This window comes from Sus scrofa, chromosome X, assembly GCF_000003025.6.
Source record: "Sus scrofa isolate TJ Tabasco breed Duroc chromosome X, Sscrofa11.1, whole genome shotgun sequence".
NCBI lineage: Eukaryota > Metazoa > Chordata > Mammalia > Artiodactyla > Suidae > Sus > Sus scrofa.
The window spans coordinates 101,510,274-101,536,942 of NC_010461.5; the positions used below are offsets into that span (position 1 = coordinate 101,510,274).

General features: G+C 37.8%; 1 protein-coding gene across 15 annotated transcripts in view; it reads left to right on the top strand.

Annotated features, from left to right (window-relative positions):
- Positions 1-26,669, top strand: part of STAG2 (stromal antigen 2) — a 141,289-nt gene that overhangs the window by 34,157 nt on the left and 80,463 nt on the right. For 11 of the 15 annotated variants that reach the window (XM_013986403.2, XM_021080228.1, XM_021080225.1 and 8 more), the window contains 3 exons: positions 14,912-15,055; positions 20,315-20,393; positions 25,790-25,954. In XM_013986403.2, the coding sequence (XP_013841857.1) occupies positions 15,012-15,055; positions 20,315-20,393; positions 25,790-25,954 (288 nt within the window). In that variant the 5' untranslated portion in view covers positions 14,912-15,011. The remainder of the gene's footprint in view (positions 1-14,911; positions 15,056-20,314; positions 20,394-25,789; positions 25,955-26,669) is intronic. The other 4 variants (XM_021080231.1, XM_021080229.1, XM_021080232.1 and 1 more) reach the window with 1 other exon arrangement.

Sequence of the window (26,669 nt, forward strand, 5' to 3'; positions counted from 1 at the left end):
TCCATTCACCAGTTGAAGGCATTTGGATTGCTTTCCACCTCTTGGTGGTTACAAATAAAGACACCTAATTTTATAATTTAAGGTTTTTACATTTGAATCTAGCATTCATTTTGACTTAATTTTTGCATATGGTACAAGGTAATGATTAAGGACCTTTTTTAAACTTATTTTTTATTTTTTTATTTTTTTGCTTGCCCCCGTGGCATAGCAAGTTGCCCAGCCAGGGATTAGATCTGAGCTGAAGCTTCAGTCTACACTACAGCTGCAGCAATGCTAGATCTTTAACCCATTGTGCCTGGCCAGGGATAGAACCAGCGCCTCCCCAGAGATAGGTCGGATCATTAACCCACTTGGCCAGGTTAGGAACTCCCTAAGGAATTTTTTTGACATACGAATATACATTTGAAAAGAAATCTTTATTCACTGAAGTGCCTTGGTACCTTTGTCAAAAACTAAATGAGCATATGTGTGTGGGTCTGTGTCAGGTCTCTATTTCATTGATCTGTCGTAATCACCATTCACAAAGCCTTGACTACCATAGCTTTATAATAAGCCTTGATGTAGTATATAGTGTGAGCCCTTCGAATTTGTTCTTTTTCAAAATTGTTTTGGCTGTTCTTTTTTTTTTTTTTTTTTTTCCTTTCTTTTTTTTTTCCTTGTCTTTTAGGGCTGCACTGGCGGCATTTTGAAGGTTCCCAGACTAGGGCTCAGATGGGAGCTGTAGCCAGCCTATGCCAGAGCCAGAGCAATGTGGGATCTGAGCTGCATCTGCAGCCTACACCACAGCTCACGGCAATGCCAGACCCTTAACCCACTGAGCAAGGCCAGGGATCTAGCCTGAGTCCTCATGGATGCTAATCAGGTTCGTTAACCACTGAGCCATGACGGGAACTCCAACGCAGTTAGATTCTTAACCCACTGCAGCACAGTGGGGACTCCACAGTTCTTTCTTGCAAGTATCATACTGATCAAAACAATTTGTTGTTAACATTTATATTTAATGCCAGACCTAACAGATTGTCAGTTGTGTTGATGATATCTCTTTTGGTGAGAAAGTTGAATCTGCCACATAGACTCCTGAACAATTTCATGATCTACAAGGTAAGATCAGTATAAATTAGTAGTGAGGTATGTTCACTAGTAAATGTTAATGATTATATAGCGAATTCAGCAATGGAGAAACTCTACTTGTTGTTCTGTAACTTTGGACAGAAAAAGAGACAGATGAAATATATAGTTGAACATAGAGTTCATTGTTATTGCTAGCCAAAGCAGGTGGTACAGGACTAACCTGTGGAGTTGGGGGGCATAATGAAGTAAAACTTGTAAGTAAAACAACATGAGTGGCATATTTGGTAAACATTAGCAGAGTAATTTATAAGAAGCAGTTGGAGGAGAAAACTTTTTCTTTTTTCTTTCTTTCTTTTTTTTTTTTTTTTTTTAATTTTAGGGCCAAAGTTTTGGCTAATGTAAGTTCCTAGGCTAGGGGTTGAATAGGAGCTACAGCTGCCGGCCTCCGCTTACAGCCACAGCAATGCCAGATCGAAGCTGTGTCTGCGACCTATATACCAGAGCTCAAGGCAATGCCGGATCCCTGACCCACTGAGCGAGGTCAGGGATTGAACCTGCATCCTCACGGATACTAGTTGGGCTCATTTCTGCTGAGCCACAATGGGAACTCCCTTTTTCTTATTTGGAGTTTATTAATCAGGAAAACCAAGCATAATCACTGATGGTAGAGAGAGAGACTGCTTTTCATAATGAAAAGACCATTTTGGGCAGTTTTATTAAAGTAATAATAATCATAAAATAAGATGGGAGATACTTGCATATGAAGGATCTCATATATATATATATATATATATATATATATATATAAAGAATACTTTTTTTGGCTGTAGCCTTGGATGTGGAAGTTCCTGGGCCAGGGATAAAACCCACGCCACAGTAGCAATCAGAGCTGCTTTAGTGATGCCGGATTCTTAACTGTCTGCACACAAGAAAACTCCAACCTCATATATATTATTCTCAAATTTTGCTGCATTATTTGGCTGAAACGTTTTTGTGAATAGATGAGTACAAGAATTTTCTAGTTGAGAAATCAGAAATTCTTTCCTAACTAATGACTTAGCAGATAAATCATTGGTACGAGAAACTGTCTTAAAAGCATAGTAACTGTGGAATTCCCATTGTGGCACAGTGGTTAACGAATCTGACTAGGAACCATGAGGTTGAGGGTTCTATCCCTGGCCTCACTCAGTGGGTTGAGAATCCGGTGTTGCCGTGAGCTGTGGTGTAGACTTGGATCCGAGTTGCTTCGGCTCCGGCGTAGACCGGTGGCTACAGCTCCGATTATACCCCTAGCGTAGGAACCTCCATATGCCATGGGAGTGGCTCTAGAAAAGGCAAAAAGCCAAAAAAAAAAAAAAAAAAGCATAGTAACCATAAACCTCTCCAACTTAAGATAGTAGTTTCAAGTTCTCTGCTGCAGAAGTGTATTTGACACATAGAAATATTAGTTCTGTTATATACTTGCTTTAATAATATATTGGTCTTAATATTAAATGTTTACCGAATCATTATTTTTGCTTCCTTAACATTTAGATAATCCTTTTGAGGATGTTTTATAGGATGCTTTAATATATTCATGGTGGTTTAGAAATAAGGTAGTTTTTTGTTATCAGTTGCTCTAGGAAAGTTTAAAAATTCCTGTCATCTTGGATGGATTCAGAGTTGGTCTGTTTTCTCCCCATTTCACCATTGGATGGCCTTCTAAGGTGGATGTGTAGCTGTATAGAGGTGCTGAAAATGGAATAGGTTACAGGGCAAAATATGAGGGCCCCTCATAATATTTAGTACCACTAATCTAACTGCATATATGTAAATTCCGATATCTCTTCTTTGGGTTGTCTTTATTATGTAAGCTAATAATTACCCTAGTCCAAGTTTAATGGAATCACACTACATTTTAGGGATCAGTAACTCTTAATTCCTAGTATCATCACATGATGCTATTCCAGCATGGTAACCCTTGACTGCAGCTTGCCTGAATAAGTGCTGAAAGGTTCTTGTTGCTTTTTTTTCCTGCTTTAAATAGTGTTCTGTTCTCTTGTGGGTAACTCAAAGACTTGTACCGTCAGATTTTGAACAAGGGAGAGAAATGTTGAACATTTATTAAATGGTTTTAATGATAGTTTTCATGGCGACGAACTTAAAAAACATAGCTGAGACTGGCTTGCTTTGTACAACCAAGTGCTTCCACTTCCTCCTTTTTAAAATTTTTTATTTTTTATTTATTTATTTATTTCTTTTCTAGGGCCGCACCCACGGCATATGGAGGTTCCCAGGCTAGGGGTGGAATTGGAACTACAACTGCCGGCCTACACCAGAGCCACAGCAACGCCAGATCCAAGCCGAAACTTCGACTTACACCACAGCTCACAGCAACACCGGATCCTTAACCCACTGAGCAAGGGCAGGGATCAAACCTGCAACCAACTACTGGTTCCTAGTCGGATTCGCTAACCACTGAGCCATGATGGGGATGCCTCCTTTTCTTTTTTTTTTTTTGAAGTCAGGTTTTCTTTGTCATAAAGACAAGCTACAGTTCCTTTTTACCTTGTAAATAGGATACCAAAAAGTCTGTTTGTCAAAGTATTTTCAGTGTAGGTATCAATTGTCAGTATCTTTTTTTTTTTTTTTTGTCTTTTTGCTTTTTCTAGGGCCGCTCCTGCGGCATATGGAGGTTCCCAGGCTAGGGGTCAAATTGGAGCTGTAGCCACCGGCCTATGCCAGAGCCACAGCAACGCGGGATCCCAGCCGCGTCTGCAACCTGCACCACAGCTCACGGCAATGCCAGATCCTTAACCCACTGAGCAAGGCCAGGAATTGAACCCACAACCTCATGGTTCCTAGTCGGATTCGTTAACCACTGTGCCACGATGGGAACTCCTAGTATCTTAATTTATAAAACTACATTTCTATAGAAAGTGTTCTCAAGTGATTGGTAAAATCTTGTGATTATTCGATACAAGAGAAACTTGTTTAATGAAAGGGTTATATTTTTTTTATTGTGGTAAAAATATAAAATTTATAGTTTTAACCATTATTAAGTTCAGCAGTGTTAAGTAAAATGACATTGCTGTGAAACTGATCTCCAGAACTTTTTCTCTTACAATTCTGAAACTCTACTCATTAAACAATACCTCCCCCTTCCTGTCCCTCCTCCGCCCCCAAACTGGTAACCACCATTCATTCTACTTTCTGTTTCTATGAATTTGATACCTTAATATCTCATGTAAATGGGATCATACTGTATTTGTTTTTTTTGTGACTAACTGGCTTATTTAATTTACAATAATGTCTTGAAGATTGATCCATGTTGTAGCATGTGACAGGACTTCTTTTTTTTTTTTTTGTCTTTTTCCTATTTCTTGGGCCGCCCCTGTGGCATATGGAGGTTCCCAGGCTAGGGGTCGAATCGGACCCAGAGCCACAGCAACTCGGGATCCGAGCCTCGTCTGCAACCTACACCACAGCTCACGGCAACGCCGGATCGTTAACCCACTGAGCAAGGGCAGGGACCTAACCCGCAACCTCATGGTTCCTAGTCGGATTCGTTAACCACTGCGCCATAAGGGAACTCCTTTTTTTGTTTGTTTGTTTTTGTTTTTTTGTTTTTTTGTTGGACTTCTTCTTAAGGATGAATAATACTCCATTGTATGTATATGCCATATTCTTTTTATTCTTTGAGCAGTTGATGGACATGTGGGCTGCTTCCACCTCTTGGATATCGTGAACATGCTGCTATGAATGTGGGTGTGCAGACATTTATTGGAGACCTAGCTTTCAAATGTTTGGGATATATACCTGGAAGTAGAGATTTGTTGGATTATATGGCAATTCTATTTAAAAATTTTTGAGGTACTTCCATACTGTTTTCCATAGCATTTGCGCAAGTCCTACCAACAGTGCACAAGTGTTCAAGTTTTTCCATATCCTTGCAGGCACTTGTTATTAGGTCTTTTTTAGTCTAGCCATTTCAGAGGGTTTGAAGTGTCCTTTCTCTCTCTCTCTCTCTCTTTTTTTTTTTTTTTTTTGCCTTTTAGGGCTGCACCCATGGTATATGGAAGTTCCCAGGCTAGGGGTCAAATTGGAGCTACAGCTGCCAGCCACAGCCATGCCAACTCTGAGCCACATCTGTGACCTATACCACAGCTCATGGCAATGCCGGATCCTTAACCCACTAGCAAGGCCAGGGATCTAACCTGCATCCTCATGGATTCTAGTTGGATTTGTTTCCTCTGTGCTACAGTGGGAACTCCCTGAAGTGGTATTTCATTGTAGTTTTTATTTGGTTTTGACTTAAGTTGTTTGTCTTAACCTTATTTGCATTATTTGTTTTTTGTTGTTGCTGTTGACTTGTAGGAATTTTTTGTATGTTCTAGATATTAACCTCTTAACAGATATGATTTGCAAGTCTTTTCTCCTGTAGGTTGCCTTTTCACTTTGTTGATTGTATCCTTTCATGTGTAAAAGTTTTGATGTAGTCTCCTTTGTCTATATGTGCTTTTGGTTTCCTATCCAAATCATTGCCAAGTCTAATGTTATGAAGCTTTTCCCTGTTTTCTTATAGTTTTATAGTTTTAGGCCCTACACTTAGATCTTTAATCCATTTTGAATTAATTTTTGTGTATGATATGAGACAATGAATGATCCAACTTCCTTCTTTTGCTTGTGGATATCCAGTTTTTGCATACCTTTTTTTTTTCCTTTTTAGGGCCACACACATGGCATATGAAAGTTCCCAGGCTAGGGGTTGAATCAGGGCTGCAGCTGCTAGCCTACGCCACAGCCACTGCAATGCCAGATCCAAGCCGCGTCTGTGACTTACACTGCAGCTTGCAGCAACGCTGGATCCTTAACCCACTGAGGGGGGCCAGGGGTCGAACCCACATCCTCATGGACACTAGTCAGGTTCCTTTCTGCTGAACCACGGTGGGAACTCCACAGCACCATTTTATGAAGAGAAATGCCATTGGATGGTCTTGGCACCTTTGTCCAAAATCATTTGAATGTGTATTCAAGTGTTTGTTTCTGGTCTTTCTGTTATATTTCATTGCTCTGTATGTCTACCTTTGTGCCAGTATTGTACATATGTTTTGAAGTTAGGAAGTGTTTCATCCAAGTTTGTTCCCTTTTTTTTTTCTAATTTGTTTTGGTTATTTGGAGACCCTTGAATTTTATGATTAATTTTTTGTTTCTACAAAAAAAAAAAAGAAGCTTTTGGGATTTTGATAGGGATTGCTTTGAATCTGTATATTGCTTTAGGTAGTATGGACATCTTAATATTAATCATTCCAATTCCTGGACATGGAATGTCTTTCCATTTATTTGTGTCTTCTTTAATTTCATTTAGCAGTATCTTTTTTTTTTTTTTTTTTTTTGTCTTTTTGCCATTTCTTGGGCGGCTCCCACGGTATATGGAGGTTCCCAGGCTAGGGGTCCAATCTGAGCTGTAGCTGCCGGCCTACGCCAGAGCCACTGCAACGCAGGATCCGAGCCGCGTCTGCAACCTACACCACAGCTCACAGCAACACCAGATCCTTAACCCACTGAGTGAGGCCAGGGATCGAACCCGTAACCTCATGGTTCCTAGTCGGATTTGTTAACCACTGAGCCACGACAGGAACTCCCATTTAGCAGTACCTTAAAATTTTCAAGTGTATAAGCCTTCTACCTTGTTGGTTAGGTTTATTCCTAAATACTCTTTTTGGTGCTATTGTAAATGGAATGGCTTTCTTGATTTCCTTTTTGGATTGTTCATTTTTAGTGTATAGAAGCACAACTGACTTTTGTGTGTTGATTTTATATCCTGCAGCTTTGCTGAATTAGTTTATTCTAACAGGTATTTTTTTTGTGGGAGTGAGATCTTTAGGGTTTTCTACGTGTAAGAATATATCATCTGTGAACAGAGATAATTTTACTTCTTCTGATATGGATGGCTTTTGTTTATTTTTGTCTTTTTTTTTTTTTTTTTTTTTTTGCTGCACCCATGGCATGTGAAAGTTCCTGGGCTAGAGATTGAATCTAAGCCACAGCTGTGACCTACACAGCAGTTGTGGCAACATAGGATCCTTAACTCATTGTGCTGGGCCAGAGATCAAACTGCCCTGCCACAGAGATAGGCTGGATCATTAACCCACTGCACCACAATGGGAACTCCCTCTTTCTTTTTCTTACCTAATTGTTTTGGATAGGATTTCCAATACCATGTTGAATAGAAGTGGAGAGAGAGGGCATCATTCCCTTGTTCCTGATCTTAGAGGGAAAATGTTTAGTCTTTTACCATTCAGTATGATATTAGCTGTGGGCTTTTCATAAGTGTTCATTATGTTGAGGAACTTGCCGTCATTGTCTGGTTTGTTGGTGTTTTTATCATGAAAAAGTGCTGAATTTTATATTTATCAAATACTTTTTCAGCATCAGTTGAGCTGATCATGAGGGGTATTTGCCCTTCATTCTGTTAATATGGTAATTACAGTGATTGATTTTAATGTGCTGAACCAGCCCTACATTTCAGGAATAAATCCTACTTTGGTCATGGTGTATAATACTTTTAATGTGCTGTTGAATTTGATTTGCTAGTATTTTGTTGAGGATTTTTGTATCAGTGCTCAACAGGGATATTGGTGTGTAGTTTTTTTTGTTAATGTCATCATCTGGCTTTAATTTTTTAAAGTAATATACATATTTTAGTTTTTATATTGGAAAGCTTAAGTTTCGAGAGAATTAAAATTTTGGAGTACACCATATGTGTGACTCATGTCAGAATGTCATTGTCATTGTGTAGAATTACCAACCTTTTAGATTTGAAATAAGAAATAGGAAGTACCTATACTTTATTCATAAACTTCATTGTGGAAACGTATTTGATTTTGAAACTTGAATATGAATATAATTCAAGCCTATGAATTGCGTACTGTAGATGTTAGTAGGAAGGTGAGTGGTTTATATTGAGTGGATGTTAATGCTAGATGTTTTAATAAGGTGTTACCTAATCAGAAGTGGAAGGTGTGAAAAAAAATATGTAGCATGTATATTGCATTTGTTGTCATAATAAAATGAACAAAAAATACTGTGCTTAATTTTAAATTTTATTTTATCTTAAATTTTATTTTTGCAATTTTAAATTTTAGATGAAAATTTGCCATTATCTATAAAGTGGTTTATTTTACACTTTGGTTTTCTTGTTTATTAACTGAATTGTATCTGCAGTTGTATCTCCATTTTCATGTGAATTACTAATAAAAACTCAAGGGTTTATTTAGATATGTTTTACTGCCTTGAATAAAAATAAATGTGAACGTTTTTGATGTGATCAATCTGAGAATATATGAAATAAAAATTCAAATTTCCCTTGAAATCTGGGCAGGATTATCTGGTCTTAATCTATTTTGTTAGGAAATCTGCCTTGATAATTTGCTATTGCTTGAAATCTACCAGTGAGCTGGTGATGCCCAGTGTGAAGTGGTTCGATGGTAATAATGCTCTGTGTTTATATAATGCTGTATACCATTTATGAGTATTAACACAAGAAATTAGCTTATTGTTGTAAATTTGGTTTTTAGTTCCAGGTATTCCTTTATACCAGCTAATTTGGTCTCACCTCCAAAATGTTGAAAGCCACTATACCCAGTAGTAATTATTGCTGTTTACTCATGTGTTAACATACAGAAAGTTATGTTGTGTCATTTTCTGTAAATTAGTATAGAAAGGTAAATGCAGAGTATGATATTCAAGTGTAAGTGGGATGGAGAGTGAGAATTGACAGTACTTTAAAAATGATTCATGATTTAGCTGTTGACCTTGAAGACTGAGGTATTTTTTTAAGGTGAAAGTATATGATAAAACAAATATTTACCTGTTTTGATGTTTATCTTGTGATAGGGCCAGATAATATCTACTCAACTGCAGCTTGTTAGGGCAAACTGGGGAATTAGCAGAGTTGGAATTAGCTGATATGTATCCCCTATATATCAGGTATCCAGTATCTAGCAGCAGTCAGTGCCAGTATGATAGACAGATGAGAGGAGGACAGTATTGTGACATTTAGATTAGGGCAACTAGAGTGACACAGGGAGACTAAACTCACGTTTAGGGGCAGGATTCCAGTTCTTGGGATGGAGCTGGTAGATATATTACAGCAAGAACAAGGCAGAGTGGCATAGGGTACAACTGAGTGCAGAACGATAGAGTAGTGGGTCTGCAGGAATAAGGCAGAAACCTTTTCTTATTTCCCCACTCCATGCTCCCCCCCAACCCCCACAAATGGTAGCATTCATTTGTTGTGAAGTTCATGATGATGTGCTTGCTTTTCTGCAGAAATCAGAACTGATGGTCAAGAACTAGGGCAAACTGAGTATGTAAGTTGGGCCATGTGATCCTGATTGTAGTTAGGCCTTCAGTCACATTTGGAGAATATTGGGGAATGTGGGTAGACAAGGAAATGAGGAAGATTGCTGAGCATCTACTATCGTACACTTAAAAATAGGAGGGGAACAGGTGGATGTTTCTAGTTCTATCTGGCTTTAGTTTCTGGCAGTGTATAGTGATGCCAAATCTGTGTAGGCTGCCCGAGCTTGCTTCCTCCCCTCTTCCTGAAAGGAAAAGTTGTTTTTGAAGTGTTGTGGCATTAGGTGTGTCCACTTTGTCTCTTAATTATTTTAGGAAGTTTTTTTTTTCTTTTACTTTTGGCTTCCCCTTCCTTCTGTATGTTAACTAAGTTTGTAAGGGCAGGTGTTTGACCTTTCCTATAGTTTGGAAATGTAGATCGCATTATTTTGTAAAAATTTTATTGTAGTATAGTTGATTTGCAATGTTGTGTTAATCTCTGCTCTACAGCAAAGTGACTCAGTTATTTATATTTGTATTCTTTTTTTTTTTTTAAATGGCTGCACCTGCAGCGTGGGGAAATTTCCAGGCCAGGAGTTGAATTGAAGCTGCAGCTGTGGCCTGTGCCACAGACGCAGCAACACTGGATCCGAGCTGGATCTGTGACCCGTGTCACCGGATCCTTACCCCACTGAGCAAGGCCTGGGATTAAACCTGTAAGCAAACAGAGACAATTTTGGGTCCTTAACCCTCTGAGCCACAATAGGAACTCATAGGTAGTTCCTATTGTTATGTGTTTGTATGATAATGATGGTGGCATTTTAGAAGGGTATATACATTTCCAAGATAAGATCCTTATAGATAGAAGAATGTAAGATAAGGGGGTGGCATGTGATATATGTGCTGAATTTGCTAGCTTTTAGCAGTTGAAGATTTCTGCAGTTTAAGGGAAAGAATAAACACATCAGCTATAGTATGTGCTCTCTTCACACCCCAATAACACATGGGTTCTGAGGGGCCTTTTGCAGCTTTTTATTTTCTATCTTGAGACCACTTGGGATTGAATTAAAGAAACTTTGAAACAATCCTTCTTTTATAAAAAGAAAAACTGGTCGTTTTTTGTGTATTTTCACTTTTTTGGAGGTAATTTTAATCAAGTCATTGGGAGTTAAGGATGCAAGCATAATTATATATATTTAATATGTATTTGTGTTTATATGCTACAGTAGTAGGTATCCAATAGATTTTCAGAAATGGAAGAACAAAATTTTTTGTTACTGAATTAATTTAGCTTGAGAATCTAAACTGATTAACAGGCCCTAAACATATATTCATTATAGATAACTTTAAAAGTTATGGTGATCAAGTTTCAGCGTTTAGATCTCTGTTTATATCAAAAGCAGTATTGCTGAGAGTGTTTACTTGAACGTGTAGAATTAAAATAATCACCTATCACTTTTTAATCCAAAAATTATATATGAATGCATTTAATCTTTAATAGCAGTGTATTTATTATACACTTGAACTTAAGAAAGTGCTTTTACTTTATATTATTCAACCTATCAACAAATGCGTTTGCTTAGTTTTCAGTAAGGAAAAGCAGAGGCTAGTTGTTATTGGATGTTTTTTTCCCAAAAGGAAAATAGTTATTGAGAATTAAATTTCACTTCTATGCTTTATCCTCCAATACTGTTGGAATGTTAAGCCTTTTATAGTAGTTAAAGAGAATTGGTACAAATGCTAAAAAAAATCTCACTTTTTCCTTGATACTAGGTGAGAGCTCCACCTTGTGATCTTTGAGCATATTTCTTAAAAAATTAATAACCTACAGTAGTCCAGAAATGAGGTGTTGAGTTTGATTATTAAACTTACACTTTTATTTGAGCATTATATACTCTTAAAGTTTTGGGTTTTCTAATTAGGTCAAATGGTATTAAAGTACATTTAAAAATCTCGTTTGTAAATTTTTTAATGAAAATCTTTGGGGGAAGCAAATTGTATGTATATACAGCTGTAGACATTTAAAAAGGGAAAGTGCTCAGTTCTTCCTGCAGGCAAAGTTTATATTCTTTTTTTTTTTTAATTTGGCTACACCTGTGGCACAGCTGCAGCAACACTGGATCCTTAACCCACTATACCACACCAGAACATCCTAAAATTTGTATTCCTTTTTTTGGGGGGGGGGTCTTTCTAGGGCCACACCCTATGGAGGTTCACAGGCTAGGGATCAAATCAGAGCTGTAGCTGCCGGCCTATACCACAGCCACATATGCAACTTACACCACAGCTCAAGGCAACCCAGATCCTTTACCCACTGAGTGAGGCCAGGGATCAAACTTGAGTCCTCATGAACACTAGTCAGATTTGTTTCCACTGAGCCATGAGGGGAACTCTGTAAAATTTGCGGTTTTAAAGAAAAAAGAAAAAAGAAATGCTAACTTGCCCATTGTTTCCCCCTCACTTTAAATTACAAAGCAGCTGGCACAGTGGTTAATCCCGACTAGGAACCATGAGGTTGCAGACCTTGCTCAGTGGGTTAAGGATCCGGCATTGCCGTGAGCTGTGGTGTAGGTTGCAGATGTGGCTGGGATCCCGCGTTACTGTGGCTCTGGCGTAGGCCGACGGCAACAGCTCCGATTTGACCCCTAGCCTGGGAGCCTCCATATGCTGCAGGAGCGGCCCTAGAAAAGGCAAAAAGACAATAAATAAATAAATAAACAAAAAATAAATAACAAAGCAACTTAAATATATATAATTTTTTTTTGAACTATGAAGAACTGTTTTGGTGGCAAATTGGTTAGAGAATGATAATAATAGTAAAAACTCAAGATACATAGAATTTAATATTATGTTTAATAATACATGACAATAGAGGTAGTTGTCTTCTAGAAATAAATATATTTTCACATTTATTGTTATAAGTAGTTTCGTAAGAGCAAGGATCATTGCTCTCCTGTTCACCACTGTATGCCTAGTGAACAGGAGAGCAATGCCTCCTGTTCACTGGTGCCTACCACTGCATTTGGCACATGGTAGATACTTGGTTGGGTAGATTTTTAATATTTAGAAACTTTTAAAAACAGATGTTTTACTGGCATAGGCAGTTGGATAGTTCAGTAGTTTTTAATAAGTCTATCAGACCTTGGTATGATATTTCTTTTTAAAATACAGACATCTTGCCTGGGAGATTCTCATCCTTATCAATTCTGTTTTTCTTTTGTGTTTGCTTTGGTTTCTAATTACAAATACAAGTTAGCTAGCCTTATACTGAGCAACATAATTTGACCTGGCAAGATTTCTTATACACTGGAATTTAATTTTTTGCTATTTGGAAGAATGTGTATCACATAATACCTATTTTATATTTAGTGCTCTTGGCTTTTCAGAGCTGATTCATTCTTTATGCCACTTAAGAGAATACGTTGGAGTCTGCTTTAAAAATACTTAAAAGAAACACTTAAAGAATACTTTAAAGTCTGCATAAAAGCTGTATATTTAAGGAATGTACCAAGTTTGGTTTTATAAAATCCTTAGGAGAGGGAACAGGTAGGCAGAGAGACACAGCAAGTGCTTTGTTTCCATCTTGCCATCTAGATGACCTGATGTGTTGATTAGGACTTACTAGCTCTATATCTTTCCAGCTCCCTTAAAAAATAGTTTATCTTTTAAAAATAAGTTTGGATTCTTGGGAGGCTGGAGTGTGTCTTACATGTGATGGCAAGTTTCAGAACTCTGGTGTACTACTTAGATAATTCCTTAGGTTGCACTAAGAATAAAACCAGATTAACAGTAGCTTTGGAGGGAAACAATCCTGGGACCATGATTTAGTGTGAGAAGACCATACTATCAGTCATATCTAAATAAAGATTTTAGGAGTTCCGTTGTGGCCCAGGGGAAATGAACTGAGTAGTAACCATGAAGACGCAGGTTCTATCCCTGGTCTTACTTGGTGGGTTAAGGATCTGGTGTTGCCATGAGCTGTGGTGTAGATCTCGTATGTAACTTGGATCAGGCGTGACTGTGGCTGTGGCGGAGCCTAGCTGCTACAGCTCTGATTTACCTTCTAGTCTGGAAATGTCCATATGCCACAGGTGTGACCCTAAAAAGAGCAAAATAAATAAATAAAGATTTTATAGTATGAGTACTCTTCGGAAAAAAGATAAACTCAGAGTGGTGGTATAGATAATCCTTGATTACGGCTTAATTTGTGTATTTGTTATTCTTGTTTCTCCTCTTCATTATTTTGCTATTCATAGTAACTTAATTAGAGTGAGCAAGGAAATGTAGTGTTTTGAACTTTTGTATATTGATTATATATTAGCAGTCATTTATGTTTTTTAGAGGTTTAAAATTAATGGAAAATTTGATAAGTTTCTTCTGTGTCTACTCTGCTGGAAGAGATCATTAGAAGTTCATCAGTATGTGACATTTTAACATTTATTATTAATTGGATATGTTTAGTCTTTAGGTGGCCACCAAGTATGAGACTTACTTCGAAATAAAAGCATAAAATTATAGCAGAAAGTTATACATAATAAGAGCTTCAGGCCCAGCATGTTTTTTCTTTTTCGTTATAGACTGGTCATTTGCTTTTAAATCACTCTCTTGTTTAGGAACTGCATCTTCCTATAGCCGGATTTAAACTTACTTTGGTCACACATGACATTATTCTGCTGTCCATATGACTTTATTGGTATTTAAATTGATTGTAAGTTCTTTGAGGAAATAGATCAGTGCTAACATTATTCCTCCTTTCCTGTTCAGCACAGGTGGTATTATCATAAAGTACTCTATTAGTAAGCCAGGCTTTGGACTGTATGTTTCTTCTATGGTAGAAGAACTTATTTTTAAAGCGTTTTAAAATTATGTCTTATTTATTTATTTATTTTTAGCTCCTTTCAACTATTACTGTACATCATCAGCAGAAAGCTATAGAGTTTTCAGGCATCTTGTATTATGGTGTAAACTTGTCATAAAGATTTTAGGATGAGGAAAAGAGTCATATTCTGTTCCTAGTTAGGGCATCTGTCTTTTTAAGCCAGGCTAGAGAATCATAACAAATTAAAAAAAATAGTTGTAATTGAGGCTTCTTTCTTTGTATCTGTTGTTACTATTGTGGGGCTACAACAGTTGTAACAAATCCCTATCTAGAAAAAGCAGTCAAGAGCAAGCGAAAGAATTCCTTATTTAAAACACATTAGCAGGCACTTGGAAATTTAGTTTTCGGGTAGATACCCTTCCATATATATATATATATATATATATATACATATATGTATATATATATATTTTATATATATATATTTTATATATATATATATATATATATATATTATATATTTTGGCTGGCCTGTGTCATGCAGAAGTTCCTGGGCCAGGGATTGAACCCAGGCCACAGCAATGCAAGCTGCTGCAAGGACAGTGCTGTGGTCCACTGCACCACAAGAGAACTCCTTCTTTCCCAATATTTTTAGTGTGTTTACAATAAATAAGGCATCCTCCCCCTCTCCTTTTAAAGGAATTGTCTGTCTTAGAAGAAAGAAGCAAACCATCATTTTACCCACGTAAATATATGAGTATATTTCTGACATTGGGGCGTTCCAGAAGATGATAAAGAAATGATAGCAGCTCCAGAAATACCAACTGATTTTAATCTTCTTCAGTAAGTATATTATGATAATTTCTAAATACTTTTTCCACAAAATGGGAAATGTGTTAGCTTCAGTTAAAGTTATTTCTGCTTTAGAAGATCTTATGTTTCAGTATAAGCATGCATACTTAAACAGTTTATATCATTGTTTATTGGGCTCTGTAACAGTAAGTCTATGCCTTTTTTGTAATATATTTAAATTTATTTTTTAATTTAGATACTATAAAACTTATTATTTCTGCTGTTCAGTTCTTTGAGTCCATACTTGGTTTTACAATAGCAATGTTTGGATGGAATGTCATGAAATTCTTAAAATGTTAAGTGTTCTCATCAAATATATACCAAGCAATAGTATTTAGGATGTAATATCAGATTTCTATTATAAAATCAAATGATAGGCTAAAACAAATGTAGGAGGGTAGGACATGCCCTCCTTTTTTTTGGAGGGGGAGAGCAGAAACAAATTATATGCTCATTGGTCTGTAAGGTGATTTTAACATAGGTATTTTCATTACCTTCGTCTTAAAAGCTACTTATTCAACTTTTATTCTAATTACTCTTTGGTGTTAGATATAGGAAAGAATTTGAACTACTATATGCAGTAGTGGTTTTTATACCAACTAAGCTCCAGTTTTATGAGGTGCCAAAATGAAAGTGAACCTTTAAACTGCCTGTGAACCCCTTTAACTTTATACATACATAAACCACACTAAATTTGTTATTAGAGTCTTATAAGGCTTGACTTTAAAACGGAGTCTGGTTGCTAAAAATTTTGAAAAATGATATTATTGTACATAATGGTAGTCAGTGTCTACTTTTGATGTTTTATAGATTTTCACTTTTTATTTTTTTTTTTGCCTTTTGTCGTTTTGGGGCCACACCCAAGGCATTTGGAGGTTCCCAGGCTAGGGGTCAAATCAGAGCTGCAGCTGCCGGCCTACGCCATAGCCATAGCAACATAGGATCCTAGCCACGACTGAGACCTATGCCACAGCTCACAGCAGCACCGGATTCTTAACTCACTGAGTGAGGCCAGGGATATAATTGGGTTCGTTAACCACTGAGCCACGATGGGAACTCTGATTTTCACTTTTTAAATGATTTTGTTATTTTTCAGACTCTTAAGAGCCTATTGGGACATTGCCAGTATTTCAAAGTATGATTTTTAGTGTCCTGTTATTTTAACCGCTGAGCCACGAAGGGAACTGCCTCATTATTTTTTATTAAGAATTAAAAATTTTTGGCTGCATTTGTGGCATATGGGAGTTATTGGGCCAGAGATTTGAATCCGAGCCACAGCTGTGATCTACATCACAGCTGAGGCAATGCTTTTAACCCACTTGCCTGAGTGAAGGATCGAACCCGAGCTGCTCTAAAAATGACACTGGATCATTAACCCACTGCACAGGAACTCCTGGAGGAAAATTTCTTGTTTTTCTTTTTTTTTTTTAATTTATTGATTTATTTTATTTATTTTTTTTTATTTTTATTTTTTTTGTCTTTTTGCCTTTTCTGGGGCCGCTCCTGCGGCATATGGAGGTTCCCAGGCTAGGGGTTGAATCGGAGCTGTAGCCGCCGGCCTATGCCAGAGCCACAGCAACTCAGGGTCCGAGCCGAGTCTGCGACCTACACCATAGCTCACGGCAACGCCGGATTGTTAACCCACTGAGCAAGGGCAGGGACCGAACCCGCAACCTCGTGGTTCCTAGTCGGATTCGTTAACCACTGCGCCACGACGGGAACTCCTTGTTTTTCTTTTTTGTTTGAGGGAGGATATGGGATAGTCTGAGGAAAAAAAAGTTAATTTTTGGTTTGACTATTAGATCTTATGAAATGTCTCAGATACATTAATTAATACATTATTACATTTGAGATAATTAAAAAGGTTTGTGTAATTAGGCCCTGAAGTAGGATAATAGATAAGAGGGACTTGATGTTGTGGAGATCTAGACAGCATTTGATTGGGTATGTGAGGTGGTATCAGGGTAATGGGAAAAAGGAGTGAAAGATTTAGTCATGTGATAGATGACTCATGAAGTTTCAAGCCACTAAAAGGTTAACCCTGTATGCTCCATAAACATATTAGCATATGTTATTTCACCTAGGATAGATTTTTTTTTTTGTCTTTTCTAGGGCCACACCCACGACATATGGAGGTTCCCAGGCTAGGGGTCTAATGGGAGCTGTAGCTGCCGGCCTACGCCATAGCCACAGCCATGCCCGATCCAAGCCACAGCCACATCTGTGACCTACAACACAGCTCAGGGCAACACCAGATCCTTAACCCACTGAGCGAGGCCAGGGTTCAAACCTGCAACCTCATGGTTCCTAGTCGGATTTGTTAACCACTGAGCCATGACGGGAGCTCCAAGGATAGATTTTTGTTGTTGTTTTTCTTTTGATCCTAAAAATAGAGGAAAGCATCAGAGAAAGACTCACAAGAATATTTCTTCTCTGGTTGTGGGGATATTTTAGACTTACCCTGATTACTCACTTCAGTTTTCTTCAGAAGATTTTCCAGATAGTAATTAAACCTCTAGTGGCTCATTCTTTTAGTTGGGATAGCCTGGAGATGAGGATTAAGAGTGTAATTGAGCCTTTGATTACTTTGTGGCCATTGGAATATTGGCAGAGACTAGTGATTGCAGACTTGAGCATTCACTGAGCTCTAATAAGAGAGCTAGTGTCCCTTTCGTCATGGGGAAGAAAGAAGTATTACTTATACACCACAATGTTTAAAAACATTTTCCTTTTTTGCAAGACCATGTAGGTATGTAAGAAGATTATTAATGACAACAATCTTCTTAAGATGTAACAGGCGTGAGTTTAAGGGATAATATTAAGTAGTCATTCAGTTTTTGGTGCATTAACTCTGGGAAGTGGTGTTTATTACAGGCTCTCTCCTCAAAACGTTATAGGGCATAGTTAGAATTGCCACTGTCTTCAATACATTGTTTAAATAACTTTGTAGATAAGTGCTACAAATAGTAATTTTTTCCCCCTGCTAACACCTTAACCATTACTTCAGATTTATAAAGTATTCCTGTCTCATAGCCTCTGGACAACTGGTTATTATAGCAATAAAAATGGAAATAGAAGAAATCTAGTTAGAGAAAACTAGCTTTAGAAAGGCAGCTTTTGATTCTGTTTATTTTATACAAAACTGATAATAGGTTTACACATTTAAAATGGTAAAACCTTTATCTTCTTTGTGTATTGTTCAATTCTAAAATCCATTGACTCAAATACCAAGTATGTCTTGCCTTAAGTATTTTTTTTTTGTTGTTGTTGTTGTTGTTATTGTTGTTGCTATTTCTTGGGCCGCTCCCGCGGCATATGGAGGTTCCCAGGCTAGGGGTTGAATCGGAGCTGTAGCCACCGGCCTACACCAGAGCCACAGCAACGCGGGATCCGAGCCATGTCTGCCACCTACACCACAGCTCACGGCAACGCCGGATCGTTAACCCACTAAGCAAGGGCAGGGACCGAACCCACAACCTCATGGTTCCTAGTCGGATTCGTTAACCACTGCGCCACCACGGGAACTCCGCCTTAAGTATTTAAGTATGAGTATATTACTACTATTTAGATGGATACATGTTTACATATATTGGAAGCATCACATGTGTATTTAAATTATTCTTCCTTATGTATGAAAAGATCCAGATTATACAAAGCACCCCTCCTACTCCAAAATAGGGACAAAATCTTAGAACTATAAATTTATATTTTAGAGATTGAAGAGACTTTAGAGATTTCATTCTTTCCTGCATAAACGTTGTTTATAGATGAGAAGAATGAGAGGTTGTCAGTTGTCTAAGATCACTGTTTCTTTTTCTTTTTTTTGGTTGCCCTGCAGCATATGGAGTTCTTTGGCCAGAGATCAGAATCCAAGCAGTAGTTGCAACCTAAGCTGCAGCTAGGGCAACACTGGATCCTTAACCCACTGTGCTGGGCCAGGGATTGAACTTGAGTCCCAGCGCTCCCAAGACGCTGCTGATCCCGTTGTGCCACAGTGGGAACTCCAAGATCACAGTTTCTTTGTACTGTACTTGAACCAGTTCTTTTGACTATAACTCACTACCTCTTTACTTCATAAAGGATTTTGATCAATTAGACACTTCCTTACTGTATTTCAAATAGCTTAGTTTGAAAAAAATGTTTCTATATGTGTATATATATATATATATTTTTTTTTTTTTGTCTTTTGTCTTTTTTGTTGTTGTTTTTTTTTGTTGTTGTTGTTGTTGTTGCTATTTCTTGGGCCGCTCCTGCGGCATATGGAGGTTCCCAGGCTAGGGGTTGAATCGGAGCTGTAGCCACCGGCCTACGCCAGAGCCACAGCAACGCGGGATCCGAGCCGCGTCTGCAACCTACACCACAGCTCACGGCAATGCCGGATCGTTAACCCACTGAGCAAGGGCAGGGACCGAACCCGCAACCTCATGGTTCCTAGTCGGATTCGTTAACCACTGCGCCACGACGGGAACTCCCTATATGTATATATTTTAAGAAATACATGTTTTGAGTAGTTATACTTAGGCTTATAAATATTTTTTGGGTGATGTAAGAGAGGTCATAGGGTCCTTAATATTTCTTTCTTTCTTTCTTTTTTTGTCTTTTTAGGGCTGCACCTGCGGCATATGGCAGTTCCCAGGCTAGGGGTCAAATTCGAGCTGTAACTGCTGGCCTGTACCACAGCCACAGCAACATGGGATCTGAGCCGTGTCTGCGACCTACACCACAGGTCATGACAATGCCAGATCCTTAACCCACTGAGCAAGGCCAGGGATTGAACCTGCATCCTCATGGATGTTAGATTCTTTTCTGCTGAGCCATGATAGGAACTCCAGGATCCTTAATATTTCTAAAATTCCCTAATAAAGAGAATTATCCTATACCTAGTACTAAAATACAGTTGTACCTGTACACCATTTTCTTTGAATCAGAACATGAAACCAGCCATTCAATAGAACACCACAGTTCCTTGAGTTAAAATTTTGAGAGCTCCTGGTTTCGTTTTTATGTTTTGGTTAAAAATTAACAAAATAAAAAAGTTTAGCTGTTTGTGTTTTTGTGTTAAGTAATTTTAGATATTTGGTAATGTGCTATGATATGATGCTTTGAGAATCATCTTAATTACATTTAATGCCGATATAGAATTTTATAATGAGTTAACCAAAATTTATTTTAGAAAATATAGTGAAAATTAGAAGTTCCGTACACATTTCTTAGGAAGGTTTTAAATAATTGCTTATCTTTTTGTCATAGGGAGTCAGAGACACATTTTTCTTCTGACACAGATTTTGAAGACATTGAAGGAAAAAACCAAAAGCAAGGCAAAGGAAAAGTATGTACAGAATATGTGTCTATTTTGGTTTAAGGCCATAAATATACATATGAATGTATACATAATATATAGTTGTTTAGTTATGTCTCAGATGTTGTCTTTTAAAAATACTTAATTTTTTTCTGATTGGTATGGTAAGCCTTTAACACATGTATTAAATTTGACTTATAGACCAAATACCTTTTGATTTTCTATTTCTACTATTAAAGTTAGAATTAATACATCATTGCTTCTAGTAGTTTATTTTATAAAGCATAGTTTGCTAAGCAAAATGTAATATTCTGTTTGGCTTTATTTTTGTTTGCACATGAGTGGTTTGATATAAAGCAAATCATGTGTAAACAAATTTCTTACTGTAAAGCACTCTAAAAATGTAACCTACAAGTATTTGAGTCTAATGGGTTACGACTGACACTGACTATAAGTAATGTCAAGGATAAAAACTAACAAAGTGAAGTTCTGAGTCAGTCGAATGCAAGTTTAGAGTATGAGTGGGTAGCCTGAGGGGTGTGGATAACTTAGTGAATGGTTAAATCATTTTACTGTTTTGGAAAGTACATTTGATTGACTCTGTGCATGTGTAAATATAGTGTGCAAAAGATGACTTGTTTTTGTTTAGCATTTTTTTTTTGCCAAAGTGAATTTTGGATTTATATTTTCTCATGACACATTTACTTTAACAAGTCTAAATAATACTGATATATACAATGAAGAAAGCAAAAACTTAACATTTTAAACATTTAACATTTTGATGAATATACATATATAAACACACCTATGTATAAACATGCACATAGAATTTTACATAAATGGAATCATTCTATGTAAACTCTTTTTTTTTTTTTTTTTGTCTTTTGTCGTTGTTATTGCTATTTCTTGGGCCGCTCCCGCGGCATATGGAGGTTCCCAGGCTAGGGGTCGAATCGGAGCTGTAGCCACCGGCCTATGCCAGAGCCACAGCAACGCGGGATCCGAGCCGCGTCTGCAACCTACACCACAGCTCACGGCAACGCCGGATCGTTAACCCACTGAGCAAGGGCAGGGACCGAACCCGCAACCTCATGGTTCCTAGTCGGGTTCGTTAACCACTGCGCCACGACGGGAACTCCCTCTATGTAAACTCTTTAATTTGCCTTTAAAACTTGGAGGTGTGTTGTCAGCAGCTTTCCTATCAGTGAATTTTTCCTGTGTGTAATTTTTATGTCATAGTATCCCATTTTATTTATGGAACATAATTTATTTAATGAGTCTTTGGAATATCTTTTTTTTTTCTTTTTGTCTTTTTAGGACCCCACCTGTGGTATATGGAAGTTTTCAGCTAGGGTTCGAATCGGAGCTACAGCTGCCAGCCTACACCATAGCCACAGCAATGCAGGATCCAAGCCGCTTCTGCAGCCTGCACCACAGCTCAAGGCAACACCGGATCCTCAACCCACTGAGTGAGGCCAGGGATCAAACCCACGACTTCATGGATACTAGTTGGGTTTGTTACCACTGAGTCACGATGGGAACTCGTGGAATATCTTTTTAGAGTGCACATAATCTATGTGTTTCATAATTTCATAGTCCCTTAATAGTTCTGAGGGAGTTTCCTGGTGGCTCAGCGGGATAAGGATCTGATGACATTGTTATGGTAACAGTCACTGCTGTGGCTCGGGTTTGATCCCTGGCCCATGAACTTCGGATTGTTGGGTGCAGCCAAAACAAAAAGGGTAGTAGTTTGAGAGAGAGAGGGAGAGAGTGAGCAAATAACTTAAAACAAATGTTAACTTGTGACTATCCAAAGACAGCCATATTTCTAGTGGGTGGTATATGGGTATTCATTAGAAAATCATTTCTTTTGGAGTTCCTGCTGTGGTGAATGGGATCCGTGGCATCTCTGTAGCACCAGGGACACAGGTTCAGGTTTGATACCTGGCCTGGCACAGTGGGTTAAAGGACCCAGTGTTGTTGCAGCTGTGGCTTGGATCTGATCCTTGGCCTGGGAACTCCATATGCCATTGGGTAATAAAAAAAACAAACAAACCATTTCTTCTTGTTCTGCATACATTTTGCAAAATTGAAACTACTTTTGGCTTTGATTTAATTTACAAATTGGGATAAGACATCTAAATAGAATAACCACTGCTGAATGAGCTAGGTGTTAGAGGTCAGATCAAGAATTTATTGGAGTTCCTGTCATGGGGCAGCGGAAACAAATCTGACCAGGAACCATTAGGTTGTGGGCTCTATCCCTGGCCTCACTCAGTGGGGTGAGGTTCTCGCATTGCCGTGAGCTGTGGTGTAGGTCGCAAATGTGGCTCGGATTCTGTGTTGCTGTGGCTCTGGCGTAGGCTGGCAGCTGTAGCTCTGATTAGATCCCTAGCCTGGGAACCTCCATATGCTGCGTGTGCGGCCCTAAAAAAATAATTTATTATAAAAATGTTTTGACTTTATACTATGTATGTTCAATGCACTGTGCTAATAATTTTACATGTTATTTAATATTTGAACAACCTTGTAGACTAGAAAACTCCCTTTTTATAGATAGGAAATTGAGGTCTAGAGAAGCTTAGTGATTAAAGGATTTGAGTCCACATGTGTTGCAAGATGGTGCTGTTAATCCACTGTAGTATACTATCTCATAGTCTTTTTTGGCTATGCCCGTGGCATATATAAGTTCCCATTCCCAGTCCAGGGATGGAACCCTGAGCCACAGCACTGACAGCCCTGAATCTTCAACCACTAGGCCTCTGGGAACTCCCTCATAATGTTTTTCTTTTTTTTTAATGGATTTTTTCCCCTCTATAAGATTACACCCAGGTTAGTATGTTTACCTCTTGTACTTCCCAGTATTATCACTTTCCATATTTTTCCTCATACATCATATCCATTGAACCATTTTAATTGTACTAATTAGTTTTTCATACCAACAGGGAATATTGAGGCATATGATAAATTGCAAATATATAGCTGCACATTATTTAACAGGGATATTTTATACTTTTCTAGTGTACTCTTTTTTTTTTTTTTTTTTTTTTTTGGTCTTTTTGAGGGCCACACCCACGGCATATGGAGGTTCCCAGGCTAGGGGTCTAATTGGAGCTGTTGCTGCCTGCCTATGTCAGAGCCACAGCAACGCCAGATCCAAGCTGCGTCTGCGACCTGCACCACAGCTCATGGCAATGCTGGATCCTTAATTCACTGCACGAGGCCAGGGATCGAACCTTAAACCTCATGGTTCCTATTCAGATTTGTTTCCGATAAGCCCCGTCAGGATTTCCTCTAGTGTACTCTTTACTGTTGGTTGATCTTTTCTTTCGCCCTTATCTCTGTAATTTCTTTTACTGGGAAGCCTTTCATTCTACAATTAGGAATTAATGACTTAGGTTCACAAAGACTGATTCTCATTAACAAAACAATGTAAATTAACAAATAGTATCTCATTTGTTAGCAAGGGATTTGAAATACTTTTTAAGAGTAGGGTAGTTTTGAATTCTTTTTTTTTGCTTCGCATGCGCAAGTTCCCCAGGCCAGGGATCAAATCCATGCCACAGCAGTGACCTAAGCCATAGCAATTACAATGCCAGATCCTTAACCACGAGACCACCAGGGAACTCCAGTTTTGAATTCTTTTTTTTTTTTTTTTTTTTTTTTTTTACTTTTAAGACCACAAGTGGAGGCATGTGGAAGTTCCCAGGCCTAGGGGTTGAATTGGAACTACAGCTGCCGGCCTGCACCACAGCCACAGCAACACCAGATCTGAGCGGCGTCTGCAACCTACACCACAGCTCATGGCAATGCTGGATCCCAGACCCACTGAATGAGGCCAGGGATTTAACCCACATCCTCATGGATTTGTTTCTGCTGTGCCACAACAGGACCTCTGAGTTTTGAATTCTTAAAGAAGGAGGAAGGGCCCTTTATGGAACAAAGTATACAAACATACAAACTATCAATAGAAATAAATTTGTAGACCAGGCTGTAGATCAGGGATCTGCAGCTGTGGTCTGTTTTTGTACTGCCCATGAGTTAAGAATGATTTTTACATTTTTAAAGAATTGTAAAAATAAAGAATATGTGACAGACACAGTATGGTCCATGGATCCTAAAATATTTACTATCTGATACTTTACAGAAAGTTGGCTGACTTTTGGGCTAGATCATAGGAATGTATACATCTAAGAGATCTTAGAAATTATCTATTCTAGGAGTTCCTGTCGTGGCTCAGTGGAAACAAATCTGACTAGCATCCATGAGGACGTAGGTTTGATCCCTGGCCTTGCTCAGTGGGTTAAGGATCTGGCTTTGCTGTGAGTGTGGTGTAGGTTTCAGATGCGGATCGGATCTGGTGTTGCTATGGCTGTGGCGCAGGCCAGCGGCTACAGCTCAGATTGGACCCCTAGCCTGGGAACCTCCATATGCTGTGGGTGTGGCCCTAAAAAGACAAAGAGAAAATAAAAATAGAAATCATCTAATCTGTAAAGATTGCAATACAACTCTGACATTTTAGAAATGAGGACTTTAAGTTGGGGGAGGTGTTTTATAACTGAGGCGTGTAGGCAACCTTTTCACTGATTTATGATGTCATCACCCCCAATATTGACAACTTTCATTTCTATAGTGAATTTTTTAAAGTTATGCTTTGAATTTTGATATTTTTATAATGATTTTTATTTTTTTGATTATAACTGGTTTACAGCATTCTGTCAATTTTCTACTGTAAAAGCAAGGTGTCCCAATCACACATACATACATACATACATTCTTTTTTCTCACATTATCATGCTCCATCATAAGTGACTAGATATAGTTCCCTCCATAGTGAATTTTTATAATAAATAAGTGTTGAGGGAGGGGCCAGAATTAAAATGAGATTGATATAGCTATTCATACTATTTGGAATTCTTTTGTCAAGGCACAACAATGATTTACAAGACTAGCAGTAGACATCATGTTAAAATGTTGAACAAGTTACTTATTTCATAGAATTTTGTTATTCCTGCTGCCCACTTCAGTCTGTACCCTAGAGTAACAATCCTGTGCACTAAGCACAGTTTTATCCTCACTTTACAAATTAGAAGCTCTCTCTGAGGCACAATGTGGTTGAGTAATTTGCCAAAGATTACTCAGCTGACAGGAATAAAAATTTGGACCCATGCAGTCTGTCAGTTTGCAGAGACTGTGCTCCTAACTGCAATGTCACATGAGGTATATGGTAGTTTAGTTGAAAAACTCGATACCACAATGAGGCTGTCACAACCATAACATTTTATTATAATATATGTGTATGGCACTCCACTTTGTTAGGTTTAAGCTTGTTACAATTAGGCACTCTATCAGCTGCTTCTGCTGTAGCTTTATTTTGAACCTTCAAGGATAAGGGTATAACCTGATTAACTTGTGTTTTTATGCAGACTTGTAAAAAAGGCAAAAAAGGCCCAGGAGAAAAGGGCAAAGGTGGAAATGGAGGAGGAAAACCTCCTTCTGGTCCAAACCGAATGAATGGTCATCACCAACAGAATGGAGTGGAAAACATGATGTTGTTTGAAGTTGTTAAAATGGGCAAGAGTGCTATGCAGGTAATGTTTATTCTGTTCTTCCCAGTTCATTTATACATTTTGAACTTTTAGAGAGTTATATAAAATATATCCCTGATGTTTCTGTTTGAAAAAATTATAATGCTGCTTATTAAAAAACCTACAAAATAGCCAGAAACTGGGACTCTTTCTAATCAGATGTAAGATCTCTAAGCTGCGTCTTTTCTGCTGCATTATTTTCTTTTAATGGCATACGGTAAAAAATTACTTGGTCAAAAAAATATGCTGATGTAAACCCTGACTGAGGTTTCGTTTTCCTTTGTATTTATATAGTGGCTATTAGAACATGAAGTTCTTTGCCCATAGAGAATTCTTGGTTGAGTGATCTAATATAAGCACTGTTCACTTTAGTGTATTATTTTGATCACTTTTGCCTATTATAAATTTTATTACTTGTGCTGTTGCTTAGCAGAAGAATAAAATAAAAAGTTGGAGTCATATCCTTGTCAGGTCATCCTAATTTTTTAAAATGACAGTAGAAGCATTTCGGCATTTATAAAAGCCATAGGGAAAAGTTGTTTTCCTTCATGGAATTAGTCAAAAAAGATGCCCATAAATGGGTATAGGGAGGGCTAGCCATTAAAATTTTGTTATCAATGAATAACTAAAGTGTAAATCTTGTTTATAAATATGGACTTATCTAAATATGTGTGGTTTTTAAAATAAATTTTAAAATATCAATTGGGAGTTGCCATTG